The sequence below is a fragment of the Onychomys torridus genome, chromosome 10 (assembly GCF_903995425.1).
Source record: "Onychomys torridus chromosome 10, mOncTor1.1, whole genome shotgun sequence".
Taxonomy (NCBI): domain Eukaryota; kingdom Metazoa; phylum Chordata; class Mammalia; order Rodentia; family Cricetidae; genus Onychomys; species Onychomys torridus.
In genome coordinates, this window is record NC_050452.1 from 2,047,296 (window position 1) to 2,073,395 (window position 26,100).

The 26,100-nt window shown below is 38.8% G+C and overlaps 1 protein-coding gene across 4 annotated transcripts in view; it reads right to left on the reverse strand.

The window, feature by feature from the left end:
- Positions 1-3,958: 3,958 nt before the first annotated feature.
- Positions 3,959-26,100, reverse strand: part of Pnpt1 (polyribonucleotide nucleotidyltransferase 1) — a 37,465-nt gene continuing 15,323 nt past the window's right edge. The window contains exons 14-29 of one of the 4 annotated variants that reach the window (XM_036200549.1): positions 24,328-24,398; positions 23,038-23,074; positions 22,107-22,173; positions 21,938-22,027; positions 20,155-20,208; positions 15,550-15,656; positions 14,748-14,819; positions 14,596-14,659; positions 14,071-14,154; positions 13,036-13,119; positions 11,642-11,748; positions 11,498-11,553; positions 9,150-9,228; positions 8,057-8,104; positions 6,666-6,832; positions 3,959-3,982 (exon numbers count right to left, since the gene is read on the reverse strand). In XM_036200549.1, coding sequence (XP_036056442.1) covers positions 6,674-6,832; positions 8,057-8,104; positions 9,150-9,228; positions 11,498-11,553; positions 11,642-11,748; positions 13,036-13,119; positions 14,071-14,154; positions 14,596-14,659; positions 14,748-14,819; positions 15,550-15,656; positions 20,155-20,208; positions 21,938-22,027; positions 22,107-22,173; positions 23,038-23,074; positions 24,328-24,398 — 1,179 coding nt within the window. In that variant the 3' untranslated portion in view covers positions 3,959-3,982; positions 6,666-6,673. The other 3 variants (XM_036200548.1, XM_036200551.1, XM_036200547.1) reach the window with 3 other exon arrangements.

The window sequence follows — 26,100 nt, forward strand, 5'->3', positions numbered from 1 at the left end:
CCCAAATAAACCACACATGGAGGCATATTCTTAATTATACATTCCCAGCATTTAGCTTGGCTTGTTTCTTGCCAGCTTTTCTTAAATTATGCCATCTACCATTTGCCTCTGGGCTCTTTCCTGTTCTTACTTCAGTAATCTTACTTTCACTCTTACTCCGTGGCTGGCTGTGTGGTTGGGTGGCTGGCCCCTGGTGTCTTCCTTTTCTTGTTTTTGCTCCTTCTTCTAGACTTCTATTTATTCTCTCTGCCTGCCAGCCCTGCCTATCCTTTCTCGCTATTAGCCAGTTCAGCTCTTTATTAGACCATCAGGTGTTTTAGACAGGCAAAGAATCACATCTTCACAGAGTTAAAACAAATGCAACATTTAAATGCAACACAGCTTTGCATAATTAAACAAATGTTCCACAGCATAAACATGTAGTGGGTAGCCATCCTAGCCTTGGCCTGGAAGTTCCAACCCCCACTGAGGCTTCGGTAATGGTCACGCCCACAAGGCAGGGCTGAGGGAGGAGGCTGAAGACCCAGGATGGAGAGGAGAGGCTGCTCTTGGTTCCGGGACCCTGGACGCTGGAGGTAGACTGAGCAGTTAGTTCTCCAGAGAACACCGTCGGACTGCACCATCCCTTTCCCAGACCCTGCAACCTATCCCTTCATTTCAACCTATCCCCACAAAATAAACCTCCCTTTTAAATACGTGGAGTGGCCTTAATAATTTCACCAATATCAACAAATGTAACACACCTTAAAGTAATATTCTACAACATATGTGGGCCTCTAGGATCGAACTCAGGCTTGATGGCAAGTGCCTTTACCCACAAAAGCATCTTGCTGGCCCAACCTTTTAAACCTTTTTATATTTATTGTGCATGTGTGCAATCACTTGCCAGTATGTGTGAAGTCGGAGGACAACTTGGGGGAATCAGTTCTTTCCATCACATGGGGATTGAACTTAGATTGTCAGACGTGGTGGCAAGTGCCTATATCTGCTGAGCCATCTCATTGGCCCCTAACATGACTTTCAAAAACAAACAAAATCACAAAACAAAAATCAGAGCCATGATGCATATATGCAACTCCAACACTCAGGAAGCAGAGACAAAAAGATAGCTTCAAGTTGTATCAGCCTGTTTTATAGTGAGTTCCAGGGAAGTCAGGGCTACATTGCAAGAACCCTTTACTAGAGTGTCTATCAACTTTTTATTAATTAGTAACTATATTAAGTTTCCAAAGGAAACAGTACATCATATTGTAGCACTATAGTCCTAAGAGGCAAGGTTTTTTGTTTGGTGTGTGTTGCTGGGGACTGAATTCAGGGCCTATTAACATTCTCCATTTGAGAAGGGGAGGGTCACAAGATTCACCACAGGGGCAGGAATTTCTTTTGGGGTAGCTTCATGTCTGTTGCCCAGTGAACCTGTATACAACCCCAATGATTTCACTTGCTGCCCAGCTTGACTTGGATGGAATGCTCTCTCTGGCTAGATAGACTCCACAGAAATCATACAGCAGTCTCCAACTGCTTCCTCTGACAACCATCTCTGTGCTGGTTGATGGCTTCACTGTATCTAGCAAGCTTTCCACTGATATCAGAGCCTATTGCCTTCACAACCTTCAGGCAAAAACAGCAGTGTGACTGCTTCTTTCCCAACCCTATATATTATCCACCCATGAGACTTAAACACTGTTTTATCCTTGTCACTCAATGAGTCTTTAATTTTCTTTTCCATTTCTACTATCTGCCTTCCCTATTGTAAAGTTTCATGAGAAAGTATTTGTCAAAGCCTTTTAAACTGTTCATGATTTTGTTTATTCCTTGGAAATAGCCAAGCATATATTTGCCTGATTAAATGTTTTGAAAATGTTATCTGCTATCTCTACTTGTCTATAATTTTTAAATAAATTTTATTACATTTATTTACCTGGCAGTGGTACTCAAGTACCATGGTGTATATTTGGAGGTCAGAGAACAACTTGAAAGTGTGGCTTCTCTTTCCACAATGTGGGTCATCAGATCTTATTATAGATGGTTGTGAGCCACCATGTGGTTGCTGGGAATTGAGCGGAGAACGCCTGGAAGAACAGTCAATGCTCTTAACCTCTGAGCCATCTCTCCATTCCTTATCTGTATTCTTAATACAAAGCAAAAGACTATACTATGTGAAATTGGTTTATAAAATGGTTATTTTTGTTTTTGAATATAGAATACCACATGAAAATGAAGGCCCCTATCTGAAATTCTGTTTCTCAAATATCTTCACATCTCTTTCCTCTACTTCATTCAGGTCTCATTTTTAAATTTTATCTATTCATTGAAGTTGTTCTCGATCATTTCATTTCAAACAGTAACTTCTTATCACTTGTCCTGGTGTGTGTGTGTGTGTGTGTGTGTGTGTGTGTGTGTGTGTGTGTGTGTATTTTTGTCAACTTTATGCAAGCCAGGATCATCTGGGAAAAGGGAGCCTCAAATGAGAAAATGCTTCCATAGTCAAGTCTATGAGGGCATTTTATTGATTAATGCTTGATGTGCCAGGGCCCAGTTCACTGGGATAGGTGGTCCTAGATGTTATGAGGTAGCAGGCTAGGCTGCCGTGTGATGGTGGCACACACCTTTAATCCCAGCTCTTGTTGGGGCAGAGGCAGGCAGATCTCTGTGAGGCCAGCCTGGTCTACACAGAGAAACCCTGTCTTGAGAACCCCACCCCCATATATAAAAAATATGAAGATAATGACAAATATTTATTTAAAAAAAAAAAAAAAAAAAGATGGTAGGCTGAGTAAGCCATGGGGAGCAAGCCAGTAAGCAGCATTCCTCATGAGCTCTGCTTCAGTTTCTGCCTTGGCTCCCTCAATCGACTGTGATCTGGGCTCTCTAAGCCAAACAAGTCTTTTCCTCCCCAGGTTGACCTTGTTCACAGTCTATATACTACAGCAGCAGGACACACACTCCAACGCCTTACCCCCCCCCCCCCCAAATGCCTTTCTAATTTAGAGCACTGCCACTTCATCAGATGTATGTACTTGTTCACTGCCAGTTTTCTTCAAGCAGAAGTGAGCATGAACTTGAGCTCTGCTTGCTGATGTCCCTGTACATGTTGCAGTGCTTAGTCCATAGTAAATGAGTGAGTGAATGTGATGCTTGGCTGAGGTGAACAAAGACAGCTGCTGATGTTCAGGCTTCTACTTTAGATCCAGGAATTTAAGATGTTTTGGAAGAGGAGAAAAATAATCACATAAAAATCATAGTTTGATGCTGGAGAGATGGCTCAGTGGTTAAAAGCACCGACTGCTCTTCCAGAGGTCCTGAGTTCAATTCCCAGCATCCACATGGTGGCTCACAACCACTTGTAATGAGATCTGGTGCCCTCTTCTGGCCTGCAGGGATACATAATAAATAAATTTTTAAAAAAAAGGTAGAAAACAAACAAACAAAAACCCATAGTTTGAGCAAGTAAAATGGCTCAGTAAAGGTGCAATAATTATTTTCAAGTCTGATGACCCGAGTTTGTTTCCTGAAACTTACATAGTAGAAAAACAACTTCTACAAGTCATTCTGATCCCCACACATGCACAAAATAAATAAGAAAAAATCAGAACACTTAATTCATGGTATGTCAAAAAAAAAAAGGTCATAAAATACAATTTGCAAATACCAGTATTCAGGACTATAAATTATTTTTTGGCATATGACAGCCCCAGATTATAAACTTCATAAGAGGGCCTGGTGGTGGTGGCATACACCAGCAAATTCTCTGAGTTCGAGGACAGCCTGGTCTACAGAGCAAGTTCCCGGACAGCCATGGCTACATAGAGAAACCCTGTCTCCAAAAAACAAAATCAGATAAAACAAAACTTTCATTAGAAATTATCCACATACCTTTAATCCCAGCACTCAGGAGGCAGGAGGATCTCTGTGAGTTCGAGGCTCCTAGTATATAGAGCAGTTCTAGGACAGGCTCCAAAGCTGCACTGAGAAACCCGGTCTTGAAAAAAACAAAAACAAACAAAAAATTATGGAAAAATGTCATGATCTGAATAAAGACAGAGAAGTCTTGGCTCAAATGGTGGTTCCTGGTTTATGCAGAGGTGAAGTGCTTCTGCTGTCCATTTAATGCTGTGGTGCTCCTCTAGAGTTCTAAGAACTGGCTCCATTTTTTCCCAAATTATTAGCAGTTTAGAGTCCCTTTGAAAAATAAGAGCAAATTTAAGAAAACAATTATAATTCTGAAATCCATCCACTAATGGTTATTGTCCCTTAAACTAAGGATTATGGCGGTCGGTCACTATTAATAACAGTATACCAAATATAGAAATCAAACTTGATCTTTAATTTTCCATTAATTGTTAATATTTTAGAAAGGGTATCAATGCTCTCTAATATGGTATTTCATACAGAATAATGTTTGTTGACTTATGTGTAAATGTATCTTAAAAGTCTTTGGCTTCGGGGTTGGGGATTTAGCTCAGTGGTAGAGTGCTTGCCTAGCAAGCACAAGGCCCTGGGTTCGGTCCTCAGCTCTGGCAAAAAAAAAAAAAAAAAAAAAAAAATTAGCTTTGGAGCCTGTCCTGGAACTCACTTTGTAGCCCAGGCTGGCCTCGAACTCACAGAGATCTGCCTGCCTCTGCCTCCCCAGTGTTGGGATTAAAGGCATGTGCCACTACTGCCTGGCATAATCCCATGGTTTTTTTTGGGGGGGGGGGGGGGCGGGAGGCTTCCAAGACAGGGTTTCTCTGTGTAGCTTTGCGCCTCTTCTGGATCTTACTCTGTAGACCAGGCTGGCCTCGAACTCACAAAGATCCGCCTCCCTCTGTGTCCCCAGTGCTGGGATTAAAGGCTTGCGACACCACTGCCCGGCATAGACTTTCATTTTTTTTTTTTTTATTAGATTTATTTTCTTATTATATATACAGAAGGGGCCGCCAGATCTCATTACAGATGGTTGTGAGCCACCATGTGCTGGGAATTGAACTCAGAACCTCTGGAAGAGCAGCCAGTGCTCTTAACCTCTGAGCCATCTCTCCAAACCCCTACCTTTTTTTTTTTTCTTGGTTTTTCGAGACAGGGTTTCTCCATGTAGCTTTGCGCCTTTTCTGGATCTCGTGCTGTAGACCAGGCCGACCTCAAACTCACAGAGATCCGCCTGGCTCTGCCTCCTGAGTGCTGGGATTAAAGGCTAAACCTCTGAACTGTAAACCAATCCCAATTAAATGTGTTCTTTATAAGAGTTGCTGTGAACTGGGCGTTGGTGGCGCACGCCTTTAATCCCAGCACTGGGAGGCAGAGCCAGGCAGATCTCTGTGAGTTTGAGGCTAGCCTGGTCTACCAAGTGAGTTCCAGGTAAGGCGCAAAGCTACACAGGGAAACCCTGTCTCAAAAAACCAAAAAACAAACAAACAAACAAAAAATCCAAAACATTGGACATGATGGCGCACACCTTTAATCCTAGCACTGGAGGCCAGCCTGGTCTACAGAGCAAGTTCGAGGACATCCAGGGCTACACAGAGAAACCCTGTCTTGAAAAACAAACAAACAAACAAACAAATCACTCTAGCAAGAATCCCATTTATAAGATTCATACCACTATAATATGGTTTGTGACTGAAAGATATACCATTAATAATAAAAATAGATATACCATTAAAAACTGAATCAAATTAGCTCCCTCAATGCCAATTAAATGTGTAATTTCTCTGAAGAAAAGGTTCTAGCTTTCAAAATGGCAAGTTCTAGTATAATAGGAGTAGGCAAGCATAGTTGTTGGGTAGAAGTGAGCCCTAAGATGACTAATGGAGAATGGCCATTACTATATATGAAGAGAAAGAAGGTACGGGAGAAGATCCTTAAGAGAGCATAAATGGTCTATTATTTTTCAGTAGTTTACAATTACAGGAACAAAAAGGTAATCTCTCCTAAGATATAAAAATAGCTTACTTTAAAAAAAAAGATTTATTTATCAATTATGTATACAGTGTTCTGCCTGCATGTATGCTTACATGTCAGAAGAGGGAACCGGAAGGTTCCCTCTTATAGATGGTTGTGAGCCACCATGTGGTTGCTGGGAATTGAACTCAGGACCTCTGAAAGAACAGCCATTGTGCTTAACCTCTGAGCTATCTCTCCAGCCTTACTTTTAATAATAAATATTTATTGATTTATAATCTAAATAAAATAAGCAAATATAGGTTGCTCCTGAAATAAAAAAGGCACATGAAATGTGTTGTAGAATAATCTTTGTGTACACTGCGAGGATGTGTCACTTAGATTGGTTTAATAAAGAACTGAACGGCCAATAGCTAGGCAGGTTTTCCAGGCACAGAGGATGCTGGGAAGAAGAAGGGTGGAGTCATGAGGAGACATGGAGGAAGCAGGAAAGCAGGATGGATGCTATGTGGATGAGGAAAACGAACCTGAGGCAGCACACTGTTTAACAGAAATGGGTTAATTTAAGTTATAAGAGCTATCTAAAAACAAGCCTAAGCTATTGGCCAAGATTTTATAATTAATAATAAATCACCATGTTGTGATTTAAGAGCTGGCTTGTAGAACAAAAAATCTTCCTATAGAAATGAGCATTTTAATACAAATAATTATTTTTAAATTATATATAATCTACACATTAAACAGGACTATTAAAATTTGTTTTGCAGAATGTCACTGTTGCATACAAAAGGGGTCAAGGGGAAGAGCTCGATGATGACTGTGGAACAGGCTCTCCCATTACAATGCTGCTTCTATCACTGAGAGTCTTGACAGCAGTTATAGCTGGAGACTGAAGTACTTTTCGAGAGAGCCTCATTCTTCCATCAGCTGGATCACGGCCAAAATATTTGACCTACGTTAAAGAAACAGATTGACTTTAAAGTTGACATGTAACTTAAAAGATACTTAAATTTGCGTTGTCCAAATAAGGCAGTAATTAATATTTATGTATCTAATAAAAGCACAGCTCAGTAATATGTAGAGACACACTCAATAAATACAATCATACAATCTGGTTAAATACCTGTTATAAAAAGGCAAAAAAAGAATCAAAGCATAGTACCCTATTATAATCCCAGAACTCCATAGGAGGCTTGAGTTTGATGTTAGCCGGAGCTACTGACTAAAACAAACCAATCAACCAAACAGGAAAAAGAGAGAGCAGACATTTAATTTTCAAATTAGTCTTCTAAAACTGTGCCTTTTTATGGTTTCCAGGCCCCTATACTTTAAGACCAAAGTCACAGTTCAGATAGGGCTTTGTATTTTCTCTATGATTCAGGGACCACTGCACTTTTCCATGAAGAAGACAAACAAGGGAAAATGCAACAGGCTTTAGGTCCTCTTTGATGTAAAGCAAACATTATGTGGAGGGATGTTATTTTGGACCTCAATTTTACCCAGAGCTACTTAAACAATAAGAGCCCAGAATGGGAATAAACTCATGGCCTTACTCAGGTGTACCCAGAACATACCCAGATCAGCAACAACTTCTATTCACTGACAGAGGACTACAAGACAGAGCCAGTTTTAGTATCAGAATTCTAGACCCCAACAACATCATTCTTAGTAAGTTAAAAAATTTAATTTAATGTCAAGTACAAAGTCCCAACTGCTAAAAATGACAAGGCTTTCAACCATGTTACCAAGTCTGTTTCCAAATGACAATCTGCACAGCTTTAAAGTGGAATTATTTATTTATTTGGTTGGTTGGTTTTTGGAAACAGGGTTTCTCTGTGTAGCTTTGTGCCTTTCCTGGAACTTGCTTTGGAGACCAGGCTGGCCTTGAACTCACAGAGATCCACCTGCCTCTGCCTCCTAAGTGCTGGGATTAAAGGCATGTGCCACCACCGCCCAGCGGGAATTTTTTTTTTTTTTTTTTTTTTAAGCTAAATTGTGATTTCCTTCAGGGAAAGGATCTTATTCTAAATCCTTAGCAAGTCTAGTTAAGCCACCCTGACTTCTAAAAGAAACACTGTACAGAAATATAAGCCAAAGGTGCTTATTCTATTCCTTCAAAAATACTAATTGGAACTTGAAGTAAAATTCACACCTTTAAAGAATTGAACACAAGTACCTGAATTTCTTGGCCAACTTCTAATCCTAGGGCAGTGGGATGTTTAATCTAAAAAAAAAAGTTAATGTTATATGTAATTATCTAGTAACAACAGAAGTGAACACCTTTCCCCAAGTGAACAGCTATATTTGTTTTTCTAATGAAATCTATTAATTGAAAAGGTTGAAAACAACATAAAAGTAGTCAGAAGAAAATGAAAACCACCCGAAACTATTTGTAGATAACTACTGTTACCACTTCAGTGTGTAGCCCTTCAAACATCTATTTAGTGTGCCCTGTTAAATGTGGGCTAGGGATGCAGCTCACTCAATATGCCAAAAATGTCCTTTCATACGAGTAACTGAAGCAGTATAAGTGAATATTCAAACTATAGTCCTTTAAAGAGGGCTGTTCAATTTCTTTACATTTCATTATTACAAACATTAGTGGCTGGTGTACTTAAACTATTACTAGGCAAAATACACAATTCTCAACAGTTTAGGTTTTATATACATACATATATACATATATATATATATATATATATACATACATACACACACATATTTTAAAGATTTGTTTATTATGTATACAGTGTTCTGCCTGCACACCAGAAGAGGGCACCAGATCTCATTATAGATGGTTGTGAGCCACCATGTGGTTGCTGGGAATTGAACTCAGGACCTCTGGAAGAGCAGCCAGTGCTCTTAACCTCTGAGCCATCTCTCCAGCCCGGTAATTTTTATATTAGTTATTTTTAACAATTATAAAAGTCAAGTCTGTTCTGGGGATATGGCTCAGAAGATAAGGACATTTGCAACACAAAAACAAGGACTTGAGTTCAAATCCCCAGCATCTGTATAAAAAGCCAAGAATAGTTAGTTATTCATGTGACTGTGACTCTAGTACTATAGGGATGAAGAGAGGGAGGATCTTTGGAGCTTGCTGGCCACTGGCTTAGATGAGGAATGGCAAACTGCAGGTTGTGAAAGACCAAGTCTCAAGGGAATAAGATAGGGTGTCCCAGAGCAGGACACCCTATGCCTGCATACACATGTGTACTCACACCATGCACATTTACCGCACACAGACATAAATGTGTCCTTCCTTTTACCTTTCGTTGGTCAAGTTGGGTGTTATGAAGTAGTACAGCAGTCATGTTTGGATACAGTTTTACCATTACTCCAGTGTCTCTACAAAAAGAGATCAGCTTGGTTAAAACAGTAAGTACGTGTACTGACAAACAGAATTGACGCTTTCTCAGAAGCAGGGTGTCAAATGAGTCTCCAGACTACATTCTAGAATATATTATTCTTGTTTTTTTTTTTTTTTTTTTTTTTTTGAGAGAGGGTCTCTCTGTATAGTCCTGGAACTCACTATGTAGGACCAGGCTGGTCTTGAACGCAGAGATCCACTTGCCTCTGCTTCCTGAGTGCTGGGACCAAAGGTGTATACCACCATGTCTGGCTTCTAGGATACATTTTTTTTTTTTTAAATATGTGGAGCTGAGGATCGAACCCAGGGCCTTGTGCTTGCTAGGCAAGCGCTCTACCACTGTGCTAAATCTCCAACCCCTAGGATACATTCTTATGACTGTAAAAATTATGATTACATAACAAGTATACTTCTCTTATACCCTCTCCCCCTTGTCTCCGACTCTCCCTTTCCTGTCTCATAGTACTTGGGACTGAACCTAGGCTCTCACACATAAATATCAAGAGTGCTAATAATAAGTCACATGTCCTGAGCTCAAGTACTTTGCAAAAGGAAATTATGCCCTATATTTAAATATTTGTGACTCAAATGACCAAGAAAGATAAAGATTTTAGAATACATATTCACCTGTGTTTATCGTCATATTTATAAAATTTTATTATTAAGGCTTATTTAATATGTATGAATTTTTGCCTGTAAGTATGTCTGTCTGTCTGTACCATGTGTAGAAGAGGGCAACCAGACCTAAGAATGGAAGGCTATGAGAAGTTCTCTTCCTTTTTTCTCTAGTCTGAAACAATCAATTGTGTTGCTTATTTTTCACCTGTAATGTTAAATAGATTATCCTATTCTCTTTCATTAATTTAAAAACATTTTCAAGAAATATTCTAAATAATTTCTTTTTCTTTTTTCTTTTTTTTTAGAAGTAGCATTTTGAGATAATTTCACTTGGTAAAAATACTTTGAGGTTGAAAGTGATTTGAAAATGTGTTAATTAAATATCAAATAATAGTTGCAGAAACAATAGCAATAAGAAGGAAATACTAATTTATAGTTTTGGGGAAAATAAAATTGGTAGAAAATGTGGTAAATTTTGAATTGAAAAATTCAAAATAAATTGAAATTTTTTAAAAAATTGAAAATAAAATATGGTAAAAAATTTGGTTTAAGAAAAAAATTCTGGCAGAAGAATCTATTATAGAACTATATTACTGAAAACTACAATGGCACAGAAAATAAAATTAGCTTAAAAAAAAAGAAAAGAAGGCCGGGCAGTGGTGGCACACGCCTGTAATCCCAGCACTCGGGAGGCAGAGGCAGGTGGATCTCTGTGAGTTCGAGGCCAACCTGGTCTACAGAGCGAGATCCAGGACAGGCTCCAAAGCTACAGAGAGACCCTGTCCCGGGGTAAAAAAAAAGAAAAAGAAAAAGAAAAGAATTCCATGGGGCTAGGGATGTAGGTCAGCTGGTAGAGGACTTCCATGCCCACGGCCCAGGGTTTGGTCCCCAGCACTACAAAAACAAGTCATGGGGGTGTCTACCTAGCATTACAGAGGTGAAAGCTGGAGGATCAGAAGGCCAGAGTCAGTTGGAGAGGTGGATCAACAATTAAAGAGTGCTGGCTGCTTTTCCAGAGGACTTGGGTTTGGGTCTCAGCACCCACATAGCTGCTCACATCCATCTGTAACTAGTTCAAGGAACTCTGATGCTCTCTTCTGGCCTCTGTAGCACCAGACACACATATAGTGCAAGATATACATGTAAGCAAAACATCCAAATGAAATAAAACAAATAATAAACACAACAAAACACAAAAAGGAGGTGGGGCTGGAGGGAAGTTCAGTGGTTAAGTGCCCTTCTTGATCTTCCAGAGAACTCAGGTTTGATTCCCAGCACCTGCCTAGTGGGTCACAAGCATCTAATTCTAGTCCTGAGGAATTCAACATCCTCTTCTCGCCTCTTCAGGCACAGCATGGTGGGTAGACATACTTGCAGGCAAAACATCCACACATATAAGAATAAAGAGAGAAAACAGAGTCGTTCCCAGCTACATACAAATTCTCTCTCTCTCTCTCTCTCTCTCTCTCTGTGTATGTGTCTCTCTGTCTGTCTCTCTCTCTCTCTCTCTCTCTCTCTCTCTCTCACACACACACACACACACACACACACAATTATTGGCATGTATCTAAATACAAAGTGATTCTGGGCTTGTAGTAAAAAGTGAAGCCATTGTTTATTTGTAATTACCTGATTTCAGTTATTGTAGCAGTATAAACTGCTCCAAATTCTAATTGTTGTTCTTGCTGTAAAGTTCAAAATAAATCATTAGGTTAATAAAGATAACAGCAAAGAAAAAAAATAGAGAAAAACTATCCTAAGATCTATACTTACATCATCTCTGCAAATTTCGGTAATGAAGTCTCTTGCCTCATGCATTGCACTAGGTGTTGGTGCAAATACAGAGAAGGTTTCTTCATCAACCTGACTAACTGTTACACCTTGAGAGTAAACCCAGCATCATGGTGAGCGGTGGTGGTGGTGGTGGTGGGGGGAACAAAGAAGAGGTAACACGTTAAAATGAACAAGCTCACGCTAGAGCTAATCTAAAAAGCAAATGTGAGACTAGGGAGGGCCTGGAAGCAGCTGGTTTGGGTTTCTCTGTGTCTAATGACTGTCCCTTAGTGAAGGAGTCACTCTCCTGCCATGGGTCCCATGGATATAACAGTGAACCATGTCCTAACACAGCAGAGCTAGTTTTGATGGCTTTTGTTTTGCTCTTTAATTATGACTAGAAATTGTAGCAGAACACTTTAATCTTCTTTTATTATTTTCATCCTTCAGAATGAATGAATCATGTCAGTTTCTTACTCTTAACATGGGTTAATGCAACTCTGCTGCTTGTCTTCTCACATGCTCAAAATAACTGTTAGGTCATCTCAACATCGCTTCTAGAAGAAACAAGTTAAAATGCGACCATTTCTGCAAATACTATTGTTTTTGTTTGTTTTGAAACAAAGTCTCAAATAAATGTAGCCTTGGCTGGCTGGCTTGGAACTCAGTATGTGGAGCAAGCAGGCTGGCCTTGAACTCACTGAGAGCTGCTTGCCTCTGCCCCTGAATGCACCTGGCCTCTGCATATACTCTTTGAACAAAAGAGTCTAAATGAAACTAAGTCAAAGCTGAAGAAGTAGGAGGACTGAATAAACCTTAAGTTATCTAGTTATAAAAAAACAAAAATTGTCTGGGAATGTTCAAGTCTAACTATGAAAGGAGTATGACGGCCTTTGCCATCCCCCTCTGGTCTAAGCCGCGGGCTTGCTTCCTTGTGTCCAGGCTGTCACCCAGTACTGGGGTCTGGGTGTGCTCCGCCATGACACTTTGCTCTTCTTGAACAGAGCTGAGCATTAAAACCTGCTGACTAGCTGGGCGGTGGTGGCGCACGCCTGTAATCCCAGCACTTGGGAGGCAGAGGCATGTGGATCTCTGTGAGTTCGAGGCCAGCCTGGGCTACAGAGCTAGTCCAGGGCAGGCTCCAAAGCTACAGAGAGAAACCCTGGAACCCTGGCTCGAGAAAAAAAAAAAAAAAACAAAAACAAACAAAAAAAAAAAACCAACAACAAAAAAAAAAACGTTGACTGACAAAAGAGTCCCACAGAAAACTCACAGACAGGAAAGACATCTTGTACTTTTCCTCTGATCTTTCTCTTATCTCTTAGATACTATTTTTGGAGTAATACAGTAGAGATCAAACAGCAACCTTATATGGTTTGGTATTTAACTCTTACCTGTGTCAGCTTGAAGTTTTTTTAAGTGATATCCACCAGGTCCAACAAATTTTGCTCGTTTTGACAATGGAACCTTAACTGTTTCTGAAATGCAATACACACAATCATGTAAAGAAAGCAAAGACATATGAACCTTAATGTATGTACAGATCTTTCATTATGAAACAGAAGAAATTCACTGTGATTAAAATTACTGAATAATGTACGTAAGTATGTTCTCAAATTTAAAGTTTGGTTTTCTTTCAATATAAACAAATTTATTTTTTAAATGATACATAAAAACACAGAAATTTTATGTATTTATTGTGATTTTTTTTTTCTGGTGCTGAGGACCGAACCCAGGGCCTTAAGCGCTCTACCACTGAGCTAAATCCCCAACCCCTTATTGTGATTTTTGATACACACACACACACACACACATTGCAATGATTAAATCTGAGTAAACGTATACGTTCTCACTTTTCCATTTTTTTTTTCTCTTTTTTTGTTTTTTTCCGAGACAGGGTTTCTCTGTGTAGTTTTGGTGCCTGTCCTGGATCTCACTCTGTAGATCAGGCTGGCCTGGAACTCACAGAGATCCGCCTGGCTCTACCTCCCAAGTGCTGGGATTAAAGGTGTGCACCACCACCACCACCACCACCACCACCACCACCACCACCACCACCCAGCCACTTTTCCATTTCTTTATGGAAAGAACATTTTAAATCTTTCTTCTAGGGCTGGTAAGAGTGCTGAGTGGGTAAAGGCATGTGCTGCCAAGCCTAATAACCTGAGTTCAATCTCCAGGACTCCCATGGTAGAAGAAGAGAATCAATCCCCACAAGTTGGCCTCTGACTGCCAGACATACAGTGTAGCACGTGCATGCCCACACACAAATAAGTGAATGATTGTAAAAGAATTTTTTCTTTGAAAGTATTTAGCAATAAAAGTACTTAAATATTTTTATTTTATTAAGAGAAAAATGTTTTAAAGTAGTAATAAATGTTTAAACACTAACGTTTATCAAGTTATCAGTAATAAGTTTAATGTCTTACCTACAACTGGTCCATTTTCTTTTCTAGATGCTCGAGGTTTTGAAATTGCTCTGCTCATTATCTGTAGTATTTCCTTCTTTGCCACTAGAAGAAGCAGCAACAGAATAAGTAAGTGTGATCTGACATAGTTTCCCTCTTGGTTTCTCTGGTGTGCAATCACAACTCTCCTCAGTAATGGAGTCTTCACACTCCAATGATATCTTAAGGGTTACTTCTATTCCTCATGCACTTCTCCAGACTCCTAGCTCAGAAAGCTGCTTACTTTGTAAAAGATTAAAATTCCATTGCTTTAAAAAAAAAAAGTTTGGGTAGTCTGTCAAGTGACCAATAATTAATACTTGATCATGTGAAGTTACAGGGCCCCACTCTTTCTGTTTTAATGGTGCTGGGGATCTGACCCAATACATCACAGGCAAACATTCTTCCATTGGCTACACTGATATTTTATAGTAAGCTTAGTGGGAATTATAGGCCCTATTAACAGACTAGACAGAAATGAGAGCAGCATAGGGCATATTGACTTACCTGATGCTTGCTGAATGGCTTCCATCACAATTTTAATTGGTATTCCTGGTAATTTAATATCAGCCTAATATAGAACAGCCAAAAATAAATACTAACTACATAAATAGTGGCTCACACCATTATTCACATATTAAACATGAAACAAGGTGTACCTGTAATGCAGTTATTCCCTTATTTGTGCCAGCTATTTTGAAATCCATGTCACCATTGTAATCTTCAATTCCCTTCAACAATTCAAGAAAGGACGGTAAAGTTTTAAACAACCCCAATTCACCCATAGTCACTGCAAAAGAATGTCAAGTCCTAGCTCTGGAAGTAAGCTGTGTCCTCTAAGGTTAAATGCAGGAGCTGCCTCGCTGCTTGGCTGCTGCTCCTGTGTACAAACTTGTCTTTGGAAATATTAGCTCATGCCTGTTCCTAATAAACACATAAAAATTAATTTAGAATTATCCCACAGGAAGCCATTCTAGATAAATATATAGTGATATATATCCTTTAAAATCCAAGGCAAATGGAAGAAATAAACACTGCATGTCTACTCCTGAAGTACAAACATTCTTCTAGTGGTCCTCGCCCTTCCTAATGCTGCAACCCTTTAGTACAATTCCTCAGATTGTGGGGACTCCAACCATAAAATCATTTCATTGCTACTTCATAACTGTAATTTTGCTACTATTATGAATTGCAATGTAAATATCTGTGTTATACAATGGTCTTAGTTGACACCTGTGGAAAGGTCATTTGACCTCCAAAGGGGCTAGCACCCACAGGGTGAGAACCACTGTTCTTGGCTGAGGTTTCTATATGTCGGCCTAGAACTTGCTATGTAATCTAGATTAGATTATGACTACTGATATTTCTGTCTCAGCCTATACAGGTCTATGCCACCATGATTGGTCTAAGCATATACTTTTAAATATACTTGAAAATATTTCAAACTGGGAATATACTTGCCAGAATATCTGTCAGCAAGCGATAATCTTCTATTTCACCTTTCTCTGGATTGTTTTTAGTAACCAACCCCACTGCTACACCTGCAACAGCAGATGAAATTGGGACTCCTAGAATTAAAAAACAACAAAAAGGTTTGTGTATAATAACATGTGGTAGCATGAAACATGCTGAAATTCTGCTGACATTATTTTAATGGAAGGAGATGGTGTTCTCTAAGTCACCAAATGGAATTGAAAAGCCCCACTCATTTCTTTTTGATCCTTTTAATAACGACTTGTGAAGCAACAGATAATAACAACACTTGGCAAAAACCTAAGAGAGAAAACTCTGAAGTTATCTGTGCTCTGCTATTTTGCTTTTGGGGCCTTCTTCAAACCCTGTATTTGGTAAACTTTCTAAGCTGGAATCTTCCCGTTCACTTCCCCATGGCAGTAGTATTGGAGTAGTTTTCTAGAGATTTCTGTATACAACTATAAATGTAAATATATTCTTCAAATTATCTGTGAGAAACATGATGTATGCATTATCTAGTACCTTGCCCTTTTTATTTAGCAACAAATCTACTGCATACTAATCCCCATATATGTAATAAATAAAATATAAAAGAGTACATATATGTTTTCCTCATTATTTTGAGATAAGATCTTCCTGCCTCAGTCTCCCAAGTGCTATGGTTGTAAGTATGAAATATATACACCATGTATGGCTCCCATATATAATACAATTTTTAAATTGACACCGTGTAGTCCTGGCTGGCCTTAAAGATTTGTCTGCCTCAGTCTCAAAAGTACTGGGTTTAAAGGTATGCTACACCATTTCCAGATAAAACAAAATTTTTAAATTTTTATTTTATTTTGTGTATTTAAGTATAGTTACATGTGTTCTACTGTGTGCACGTGGAGGTCAGAAGACAACTCTAGAGACTGTTCTCTCCTGCCACTCTGTGGGATCCTGGGATCCAACTTAGGCCATCAGTGCACTGCACTGAACCATCTACTCTAATATGCCATAAAGGAGGCACTTAATCAAAGGTTGTGGGCATTTATACTTGTTCAAACTGTCAAACTTTAACGTGTGTGTGTGTGTGTGTGTGTTTGTTGTGTGAGTGTGAGAAAGAGAGAGAGAGAGAGAACTCATGTGGCCTAGAATGGCTAAACTTTGTGATATAGTCAAGGCTGGCTGTGAGCTTCTGTTCTTCCTGCCTCTAACCCGTCAAGTCTTTCTTGGTAATTCTTATTAATCCTCCCCTTTTATTTTTGCTAATTTAAAAATGGTTATTTTCTAAAATTTTATTTGGTTTCTTTTTTATGTTAATGTGGCACAATTTTACTTTACTTTGTCTTTTCATACTGACTTGTATGCACTCTTGAAAACCTTTTCTTCTCTTAATGCTATAGGAGCTCTCCAAGATTTGTTATTAAAATGTGTTATTGCTTGTTCACTTTGATAACAATTTTTTTTTCCTCCCAGAGCTGAGGATCGAACCCCAGGCCCACTGAGCTAAATCCCCAACCCCACAATGGGTTTTTTTTTTACGGAGTAGAATCTTATAGTTTATGAGATCATGTTTCTTAGATTTTGCTTAGAAAGACATTTCTTCTCCAAGTTTTGATAAAAATCTTTTGCTTTTCTCTTTTTTCTTTAAAGTTTAAGTTTTGACCACTTGGAATTTATTTCAGAATAAAGCAATGTGATGGATAGCTCCTTTCATTCTAGGTGATCTTATCTATACTTCTGGTTTTAACTATTACTGCAATAATGTCTTCTTTTTAAAGATTTATTTATTTTACTTTATGTATATGAGTGTTTTGTCAAAATATGTCAGTGTATTAGGTGTGTGCTTGCTGCCTGTGGATGCCGGCAGAGTGCAATGGATTCCCTGGAACTTGAGTTATAGATGGCTGTGAGCCACCATATGGGTGCTGGGACCAAATCCAGGTCTTCTGAATGAGCATCAAGTGCTCTTAACCAATGAGCCATCTTGGTTACAATGTTATCTTAACTGCCTATTCCTTACATCTGGATCTCTTGGCCACAGCCTGGATCTGCTTAGACAAACTGTTTCCTGGAGTTCTTTACTGAAATAGAATCTAGTTAAAGAAATAAAAGTAAAACATAGGCTCCTTTAAGCTTTCTATAACCTGCTCTTAGAAGGTTTGTTTGTTTGTTTGTTTGTTGTGGTGATGGGGATGCTTAATACCAATGCTCCTGCATGCTAAGTAAGCACCGTATCACTTAGTTATATCTGAAAGCCAGAGATTTGTTATGTTAAAGATTTATTTTCTGCTGGGTGGTGGTGGTGCACGCTTTTAATCCCAGTACTCGGGAGGTGGATCTCTGTGAGTTCCAGGCCAGCCTGGTCTACCAAGTGAGTTCCAGGAAAGGCGCAAAGCTACACAGAGAAACCCCGTCTCAAAAAACCAAAAAAAAAAAAAAAAAAATTATTTTCTAATCATGTGTATGTGTGTGCTAAACTTGGAGCCAGACCCTTCAGAGCTGATGTTATAAGCGTAAGTGGGTGCTGGGAACTGAACTTGGGTCCTGTATAAGAGCAGTATATGCTCCTAACTTCTCAGCCATCTCTCTAGCCCCAAGCTGGGGGTCGAAAAATGTTTAGGACATTGAGGTGGTCTGGATGCGAATGTCCCCAGTTTGTGGTGCTGTTTGGGAGGTGCTTAGGCTTTAATGGAAGAAGTCTATCAATGGAGGCAGGCTTTGAGAATTCATAGACTGGCCCCCAGCTCCAGTTTTCTTTCTCTGCTTTGTGTCTACAGTTGAAGATACGATCTCTCAGCTTCTTGGTCCTGTAGCCACATCTGACACCTGCTGCCATGCTTCTGCTTGCCACGATGGCTTCTTAACCCTCTGTAACTGTAGGCCAACTCGAACCTTTTCTTTTTCTTCTTCTTCTTCTTTTTTTAATTTTTCGAGACAGGATTTCTCTGTGTAACAGTCCTAGCTGTCCTAGAACTCACTCTCAAATTCAGAGATCCACCTGCCTCTACCTCCCAAGTGTTGGAATTAAAGGCATGTGCCACCACTGCCCAGATGAACACTTTTATTTTTCATAAGTTGCTTTGGTCATGGTATTTTATGACAGCAAAAGAAAAATAATTAATATAGATATAGTGTATATGCTGTTCCTAGAAATTCAGTGTGGTGGTATTTTATTTGTGCTTTGATAAATAAAGCTTGCCTGGAGAATTGGAGATAAAAGAAAGCCATTATGCCCTTAATCCTATCACTTAGCAGGCAGGATCTCTGTGTGTTCAAGGCCAAATTAGAGAACAGAGCCAAACGTGGTGACACACGCCTTTAATCCTAGTACCAACCATAGAGGTCTGTAGGTCTGTACAGACAGACAGAAAGTGACAGAGCTGTGTAGGAAGAGGAAGTGATGTAGCTGGGCTAAGAAAGCCAATGAGAGAACAGAACAGAAAACAATAGAAAATTGTAATATATTTACCTCTACTGACTAGAACTAGGAAAAAGTCATTAGCAGTGTTTGCTTTGGCCTGCTTTAAGTTTTAATGTTTCTAAGTAACACTGAAATATACTCACACGACGGCTTCACTTCCTCTTTAGTTTATCCTCTGTGGTGCTTTGAATAGGCATGGCCCCCAGAGACTCATGTACTTGAACGCTTGACCCATAGGAAGAGGCACGATTAGCAGTGTCTTGTTGGAGGAAGGGTGTCACTGTAAGGTAGGCTTTGAGGTCTTATATGCTCAAGCTATACCCAGTGTGGTACAGTCTCCTTCTGCTGCCTATGGATCAAGATACAGAACTCCCAGCTCCTTCTCCAGCACCATGTCTGCCTGCATGCCATGCTTCTCACCATGATGATAGTGGACTAAACCTCTGAAACTGTAAGTCAGCCCCAATTAAATGTTTTCCTTTATAAGAGTTTTCTTAGTCATGGTAACTCTTCACAGCAATAGAAAGAAACCCTAAGTAAGACATTCTCCTTTCTATATTTCATATCTGTGTTGAGAATTTGACAACTTAGCAGAGAAATCCTTGTAGTAGTGCCTTTGGGTACCTCTGATCTTTCTTTTTGAGTAGTATTGTAACTGTTTGCCAGATGTTTGCTCTTGAAAGCCTAAGATGTGAACTCTTTTATTTCAGGGTCACAGATGGGGATTGCATCAAGCTACTTTCAGTATACCTTCCTACAATTCTGAACATATTTTTGGAGTGCTACTCTCTCCATGGCTACTATAAACTGACTCAAAGATTATAGGATTACTTTGTCTTATGGATTCTAAAACAAAATTCTTTTGTTTACTAACTGAAACAGCTTTATTGACTGGAATCAATTCTGGAAGTTTCCACTTTTGGAATGGGAGAAAGTTCATTGGGTCACCAAAGCAAGTATATAATTTTTAGTGTATTATAAATACTCAGTGTCTTTTAGTTGAAAATAAGAATTTCAGCCAATGTCTTTCTGATGTTCTACTTTGTAATTATCTTGTGTCTGGCTTAGGTTGGTAATCTATAATCTGATTTGACTCATTAAATCCAATTTAAACAAATCTTATATTCTGTGCTCATAAAATATATATGTAAAGTACTGACAGTTTTGAGACATAATTTTTTTTTTACCTGCATCCATTAATGCCAAACTTCCACCACATGCAGATGCCATAGAAGATGACCCTATTGAAAAAAAAAAAAAGAACCACTTTTACTGTAATATATTTGTAGCTGAAGTTTTCTCCAGTCCAGTTAGGACAAATCTCTCTCACCCAACTCTGAGTAAACACAGAGACTTATATTAATTACAGTGTATGGCCATGTGGCTCAGGCTTCTAGCTATCTAGTTCTTACATCTTTTTTTTTTTTGAGCTGAGGATCGAACCCAGGACCTTTTGCTTGCTAGGCAAGCGCTCTACCACTGAGAGTTCTTACATCTTAAATCAACCCATTTCTATAAATCTATACCTTGCCACATGGCTCCTGGCTTACCAGTATCTTACATGTTGGTACTCATGGTGGTGGCTGGCAACATCTCCTGACTCAGCCTTCCTGTTCCCAGATTTCTCTTCTCTGCTTGTCTGACTATCTTGTCCCACCTATACTTCCTGCCTGGCTACTGGTCAATCAGCATTTTATTTACACAGAGCGATATCCACAGCATATATTGATTTCTTAACATATAGAAAATTACTAGTGTCAATACCTTATAATAAAATTATACTTGAACATAAACAGTCAGTAGTCTTTTCTTCCTTCTTTGTAAAATCACTTAAGGGGCTGTGCGGGTATGAGGACCTGAGTTTGAATCCCTTGTACCCTTAACAAAAAGGCTGGGTGTGTGGCCAGATGTGCACTCTAGTGCCACAGAGTACAGAGACAGGGGGGTCACTGTGGCTTGCTAGCTGACAGCCTAGCTCCAGGGTCAGTGAGAAATCCTGAATCAAAGAAATAAGGTAGCAAGTGAGAGAGCGGGATATATGATTTTCTCTCTGGTCTCTGTGTCTGCACACACACATTTCTGCCAACCCTAACCCACCCCCCACTCACAACTACAACCACACCAATACATAAACCAACAAATAAAAATATAAAAACATTTAAGTCAATTTCTCCTAAGTTACAAAGTACACAGCAACATGGTATAATATGGTAGCCACTGGCCAACAAGTAGTTACTTAAATTTAAATTAATTGAAATAAATTCAGTTTCTCCAGAGTACTGCACAGGATTCCCATTATTATGAAGAATTCTAATGTGCCATTTTGCTGCAAGATTCTGAGCACAGAACCTCCCAGAAGGACTTGTGCTATTTCTGTTGCCTTAATTAGAAGGTGTAGACATAGGCCTAGCTCTCTCATTGGACCACAAGTCCAGTACCAACTAGTAAGGAACAGAAAAGTCTTCATTCTGAGCTTACTTTGGTGTTGCCTTAAAATCTGTGACCCCCTGACATAACTGCTGGACCCTGAAGAACTCTGCCTATTCTGCCTCATGATGATACCTAGTCTTGACTCGACTAATTTATTCTATTTAACCTTGACCTTTTAGCCTGGTTTCTTTCTAGGTGCCCACTAATTTTTATTCATTTCTTATATGTGGCAGCTAGCCTTGTCTAATGGATCCCTCTTCAAGCTTAACTTGCTCTGCTGTTTGTGTCCAAAAAATAAAGTTACCCAAATCAGGTGTATTATAATACATGCAGAGAGAAATACTTGTGTTTAAAGAGCTTCCAAAACAACTCAGTAGTTAAGAACAGATTCAAGACTATGGTATGAACAACTTAACATATTTTCTCCTGTAGCAGGCTTTAAGTTCTGTAGTAGAATTCATGACAGTGTAGTCTTAGGAAGGTAAAGACTGAATCAGCGATTCTAGTCTTTTCTAGGAAAGAAATACTGCAATATCTTACCGTTTGACTCAAGGACTTCGGATGTGACTCTTATGGTAAAAGGAAAATCTTTGGGAATAACAGGACACAAAGCTTTCTCAGCAAGAGCACCTAAATCAGAATACAAAACAATGAGCAAAATGCACTATGTCTCTTTAAGAATACAACACAAGCTGAGAATTATACTCACCATGCCCAAGTTCTCTTCTATTTACACCAGTAACTTTGCCAATTTCATTGGTTGCATAAGGAGGAAACTTCAAAACAAAATACACACACATGTAAGTGACATGGAAAGATGCCTAAGATACATTACCAAAACAATAAAGCAAATTACAAAACAACAGAATCCCAATTTTATTCTAAAAAGTATTCTTTCTTTCTTTCTTTCTTTCTTTCTTTCTTTCTTTCTTTCTTTCTTTCTATCTCTCTATCTATCTAACTTCTACATATCTATCATCTATCCATGTATCTGGAAGATGTCTGAAAAATCCAAAGTATGTATCACATTACTAAAATTAGCTATTTGTGGGGCTGGGGAGATAGCTCAATGGTTAAGAGCACTGGCTGCTCTTTCAGAGGACCTGGGTTCAATTCCCAGCACCCACATGGCAGGTCACAACTGTTTGTAATTCCAGTTTCAGGGGATCTGACATCTTCATACCAATGCACATAAAATAAAGTTAAATTATTTTTTTTTAAATTTAAAATTAGCTATTTATATTGTGTAAGTAGATTAAAGGGTAGGAAATGGTTATGGAAATTTATTTCATTTAAAGATCTATTTATTTTTATATTATGTATATGAGTGTTTTGCCTGCATGTCTGTGTGTGTGTGTCTAGAATCTGTGGAGGCCAGAAGAAGGTGCTAGATTTGGAGTTGGGGTGGTTATAAAGCACCATGTGGGGACTGGGGACAGGGAGTTACTGACTGGAAAGCTACTCATCTACATCTCTTAGAATTCTAAGCAATAAAATAATTACCAAATCAGTCTTCACAGATAAATGATAAAATGTTAATGGGAGGACCGAGGAAGTAAGTACACTATCAAGTTCTTTTAGTTTTGCTATATCCTAGAAACTTCTCACAATAAAAATGTTGGGAGAAAAAATAATCTTACCTCATAGTGCAGCATGAAATTTTTATCTTTTACCCCACTGTAAGAAAAAGGAATAATATTAGAAACATTATATGGACATAAGCAAATTTACTTCCATAAACTACTAAAAATGGTTCTTTATACTTTCAGAAAAACAATCAAGTATTAATGAGTGTTGGTCTGAAACGCAACACTGGAAAAACAGAGGATGGCTGGCATTTGTTTTGTTTCACACGGTCTCTTACTATGCCGACACTTAGGCAGTGTTCCCGCTTCAGCCCCTTGAGTAGCTGAGAGCGAGATGTCTGCCATAGCTGGGACTTTCAATTGGACTCTAGATTGATTGTGGAAAACAATTTTCCTTTAAAAAAAAGTCATATTATTGCTTTTTAGAGACAAGGTCTCATGTATCTAGTGTGCCCTCTAATCTGCTATGTAGTCAAGGACAAGCCTTGGGTTATTGCTCTTTGTGCCTCTGTGCTGACTATAGGTGTGCGCCACTATGCTGATTCAGGTGGTGATAGAGACTGAATCCTGGATTTTGTATATGTTAGGCAAACACTCTACTAACTGAACTACACACACCTCCAGTCTCCAAACTGTGAACTTATTATGTACATGAGAAGTGGGGATGGGAGTAGCAATCCTGATCACATTAGGGTTACTACCACCAGTTAGGCAGGACGGCTACGAGTCTCCAGATGATGATGCAGTGGGGCTGGTGGTTTGTAGGAACAGGACAGAACACAAAATCATAGTGTCAGTTGAGACCAGACAGTGTTCATTAATAGTCTGTGGCTTATTTTTAGCACCCAGGATTTCACTCTTATGAATATGTCTTCTCTTTTGTAATACAAAATTTAATCAAGATTACCTGAGAAGTTGGTCCTGGAGAATGTTTCTAGGGACATAAGCTAAATGAAATCACATTACAGAATGAATGCTTTGTAAGTGTGTTCAAATAAACAATTTAGAAGAAAATATGGTCTACCAACAAAGAAGCATTCTTTGCAATTCTTACTGTATAGACAGAAAATGAAGTGTACAGAGATAGAGGCTATAAACATAATAACCCAGTCAGCTCTGGGGGCTGCGATCTGTAATCCCAGCACTCAGAGGTTGAGGAGGATGACCGCTATGGACCTGTAAGCAAGCTGGGGCACACACTGAGGCCTTATCTCAAAAGAGCAAACAAACACAACAGCAATGCCCTTTAAGGGTTTGCTAGTGATGAGTGCAGAATAAAGTACTAGTGCACACAAAAAGACTATTTAGTGAAAACAGAAAATATAACATAAAAATATAACTTACTTTATAGCTGTTATAATTTGATCTGATTTAATACTGGATTCTAATGAATCAAATGTAACGGTACAGAGTACCTACGAAAAGAACACAGTTATTCTTTAAGCTTGAAAATATTAACAACAAAGATTAAAACCAACAGGAAATATTCATGTATAAATGAGTACACATACATACAAACATGTGTACACAGTTTATTGGTCTTTTCATCACTCCCCCCCCCACCCCCGTGTGTGTGTGTGTGTGTGTGTGTGTGTGTGTGTGTGTGTGTGTGTGTGTGTGTGTGTTGGGGGGATTGAATTGAGGGCCTTGCATACTAGCTACACTCCCAGCCCCAAACTAAAAATATCTGGCAAACTGTAGAGAAACAGATTGAGTACATAGTTTTAATATGTACTCAATCTGTTTCTCTACGGTGCATTCAGCCTATTTAACTAGCCTTGCATTTCTTTCACAATGTAACTAACCTTACTCTGTGTTCCAGGAAAGGTGCAAAGCTACAAAGAGAAACCCTGTCTCAAAAAAAAGAAAACAAAACAAAAAACAAGTATCCACCATAACTGTTCGTGGCAACAGTGGATATAATTTCTTCCCTTTTGAACTCTGATAAAGAACTGATTAAGAGATTCTTCATTCCTTTCCCATATCATGTTTTCTGTGCTGTTCAATAAATACAGAGCAAAGTCCATTGCTGGAAACAGACAAGAGTGGCAGGTTGAAGAGTGGCAGATTGAAGACACAGGAAGTGGAGAATTCAAATTTGGGTTCACTCTTGATCTAAACTCCTCCAGGAGGAAGACTTTTCTTTGATGTAGCACTGACACATTTTTGAAGGTATTAAAAATGTCAAAAATGGCAAACATGTGGGTCATTATAAAAATAAAAGACTATCTTTTTCCTCTTTAAATGCATATAACTGTTCAAAGTAAAGATACAGTACTGCCTTGTGAGCGAACAATACAAATAGAGCATAGAGGATGAAAGTAGGTGAAGATCCATGGAGATGGACGCAGAGTTTCCTTATTTTAATTCTAAGACTCAGAGAAAGCAGAGATGTCTACTATCTCTGTAATCACCACAGAAATAATGCGTAGGTGCAGCGATGAAGCAAACAGATAAAACGGAATTATAGTAAATATGCAAGGCAACAAGGAGAAACAAAAGAGACGGGTCAAAGAAAAACCAACGGTGAAGTAACAGACATACTAGTCACGAGATTAAGCATAAACAGACCCAGACCATGCACTTTGGTTGAAAGGCAGAGACTGAAAAGAGGTCACAGAAGTATCCAGAACATGTAATTGGACATATCTTTAGTGTTTCACTGGAAGGCACAAGAGGAAATGAATCAATGGTGAGACACTACATTCACTGTAAGCACTGTAAAACTACCATTTCTTTCTCAAATAAACATATTGAATTCAGTACAATTCCAATGTAATTCTAGAAGGACTGTTTGAAACTGGCATAATTCTAACATTCAAATGAAGGAACCAATGTATCATGAAAAGCTAAAACAGTTTTGTGGTGAATGGTATGTAAACAGGGAAGATGTATTTCATAGACATGAAAGTGTACCCCAAATGCTTGAAAACAAAAATGATATTGGCCTAGAAAATCCACAAAACAATGAAGAGAGTATAGTTTTTAAAATGCTGGTATAAACTTTGAATATAAGTTATCGAAAATCAGTGGGAAAAATAAATGATTAGTGAATTGGTTTCACTATAGACTGTATACAGCAATATGTTCCAAGATAAATTAACTGTCTAAATTTAG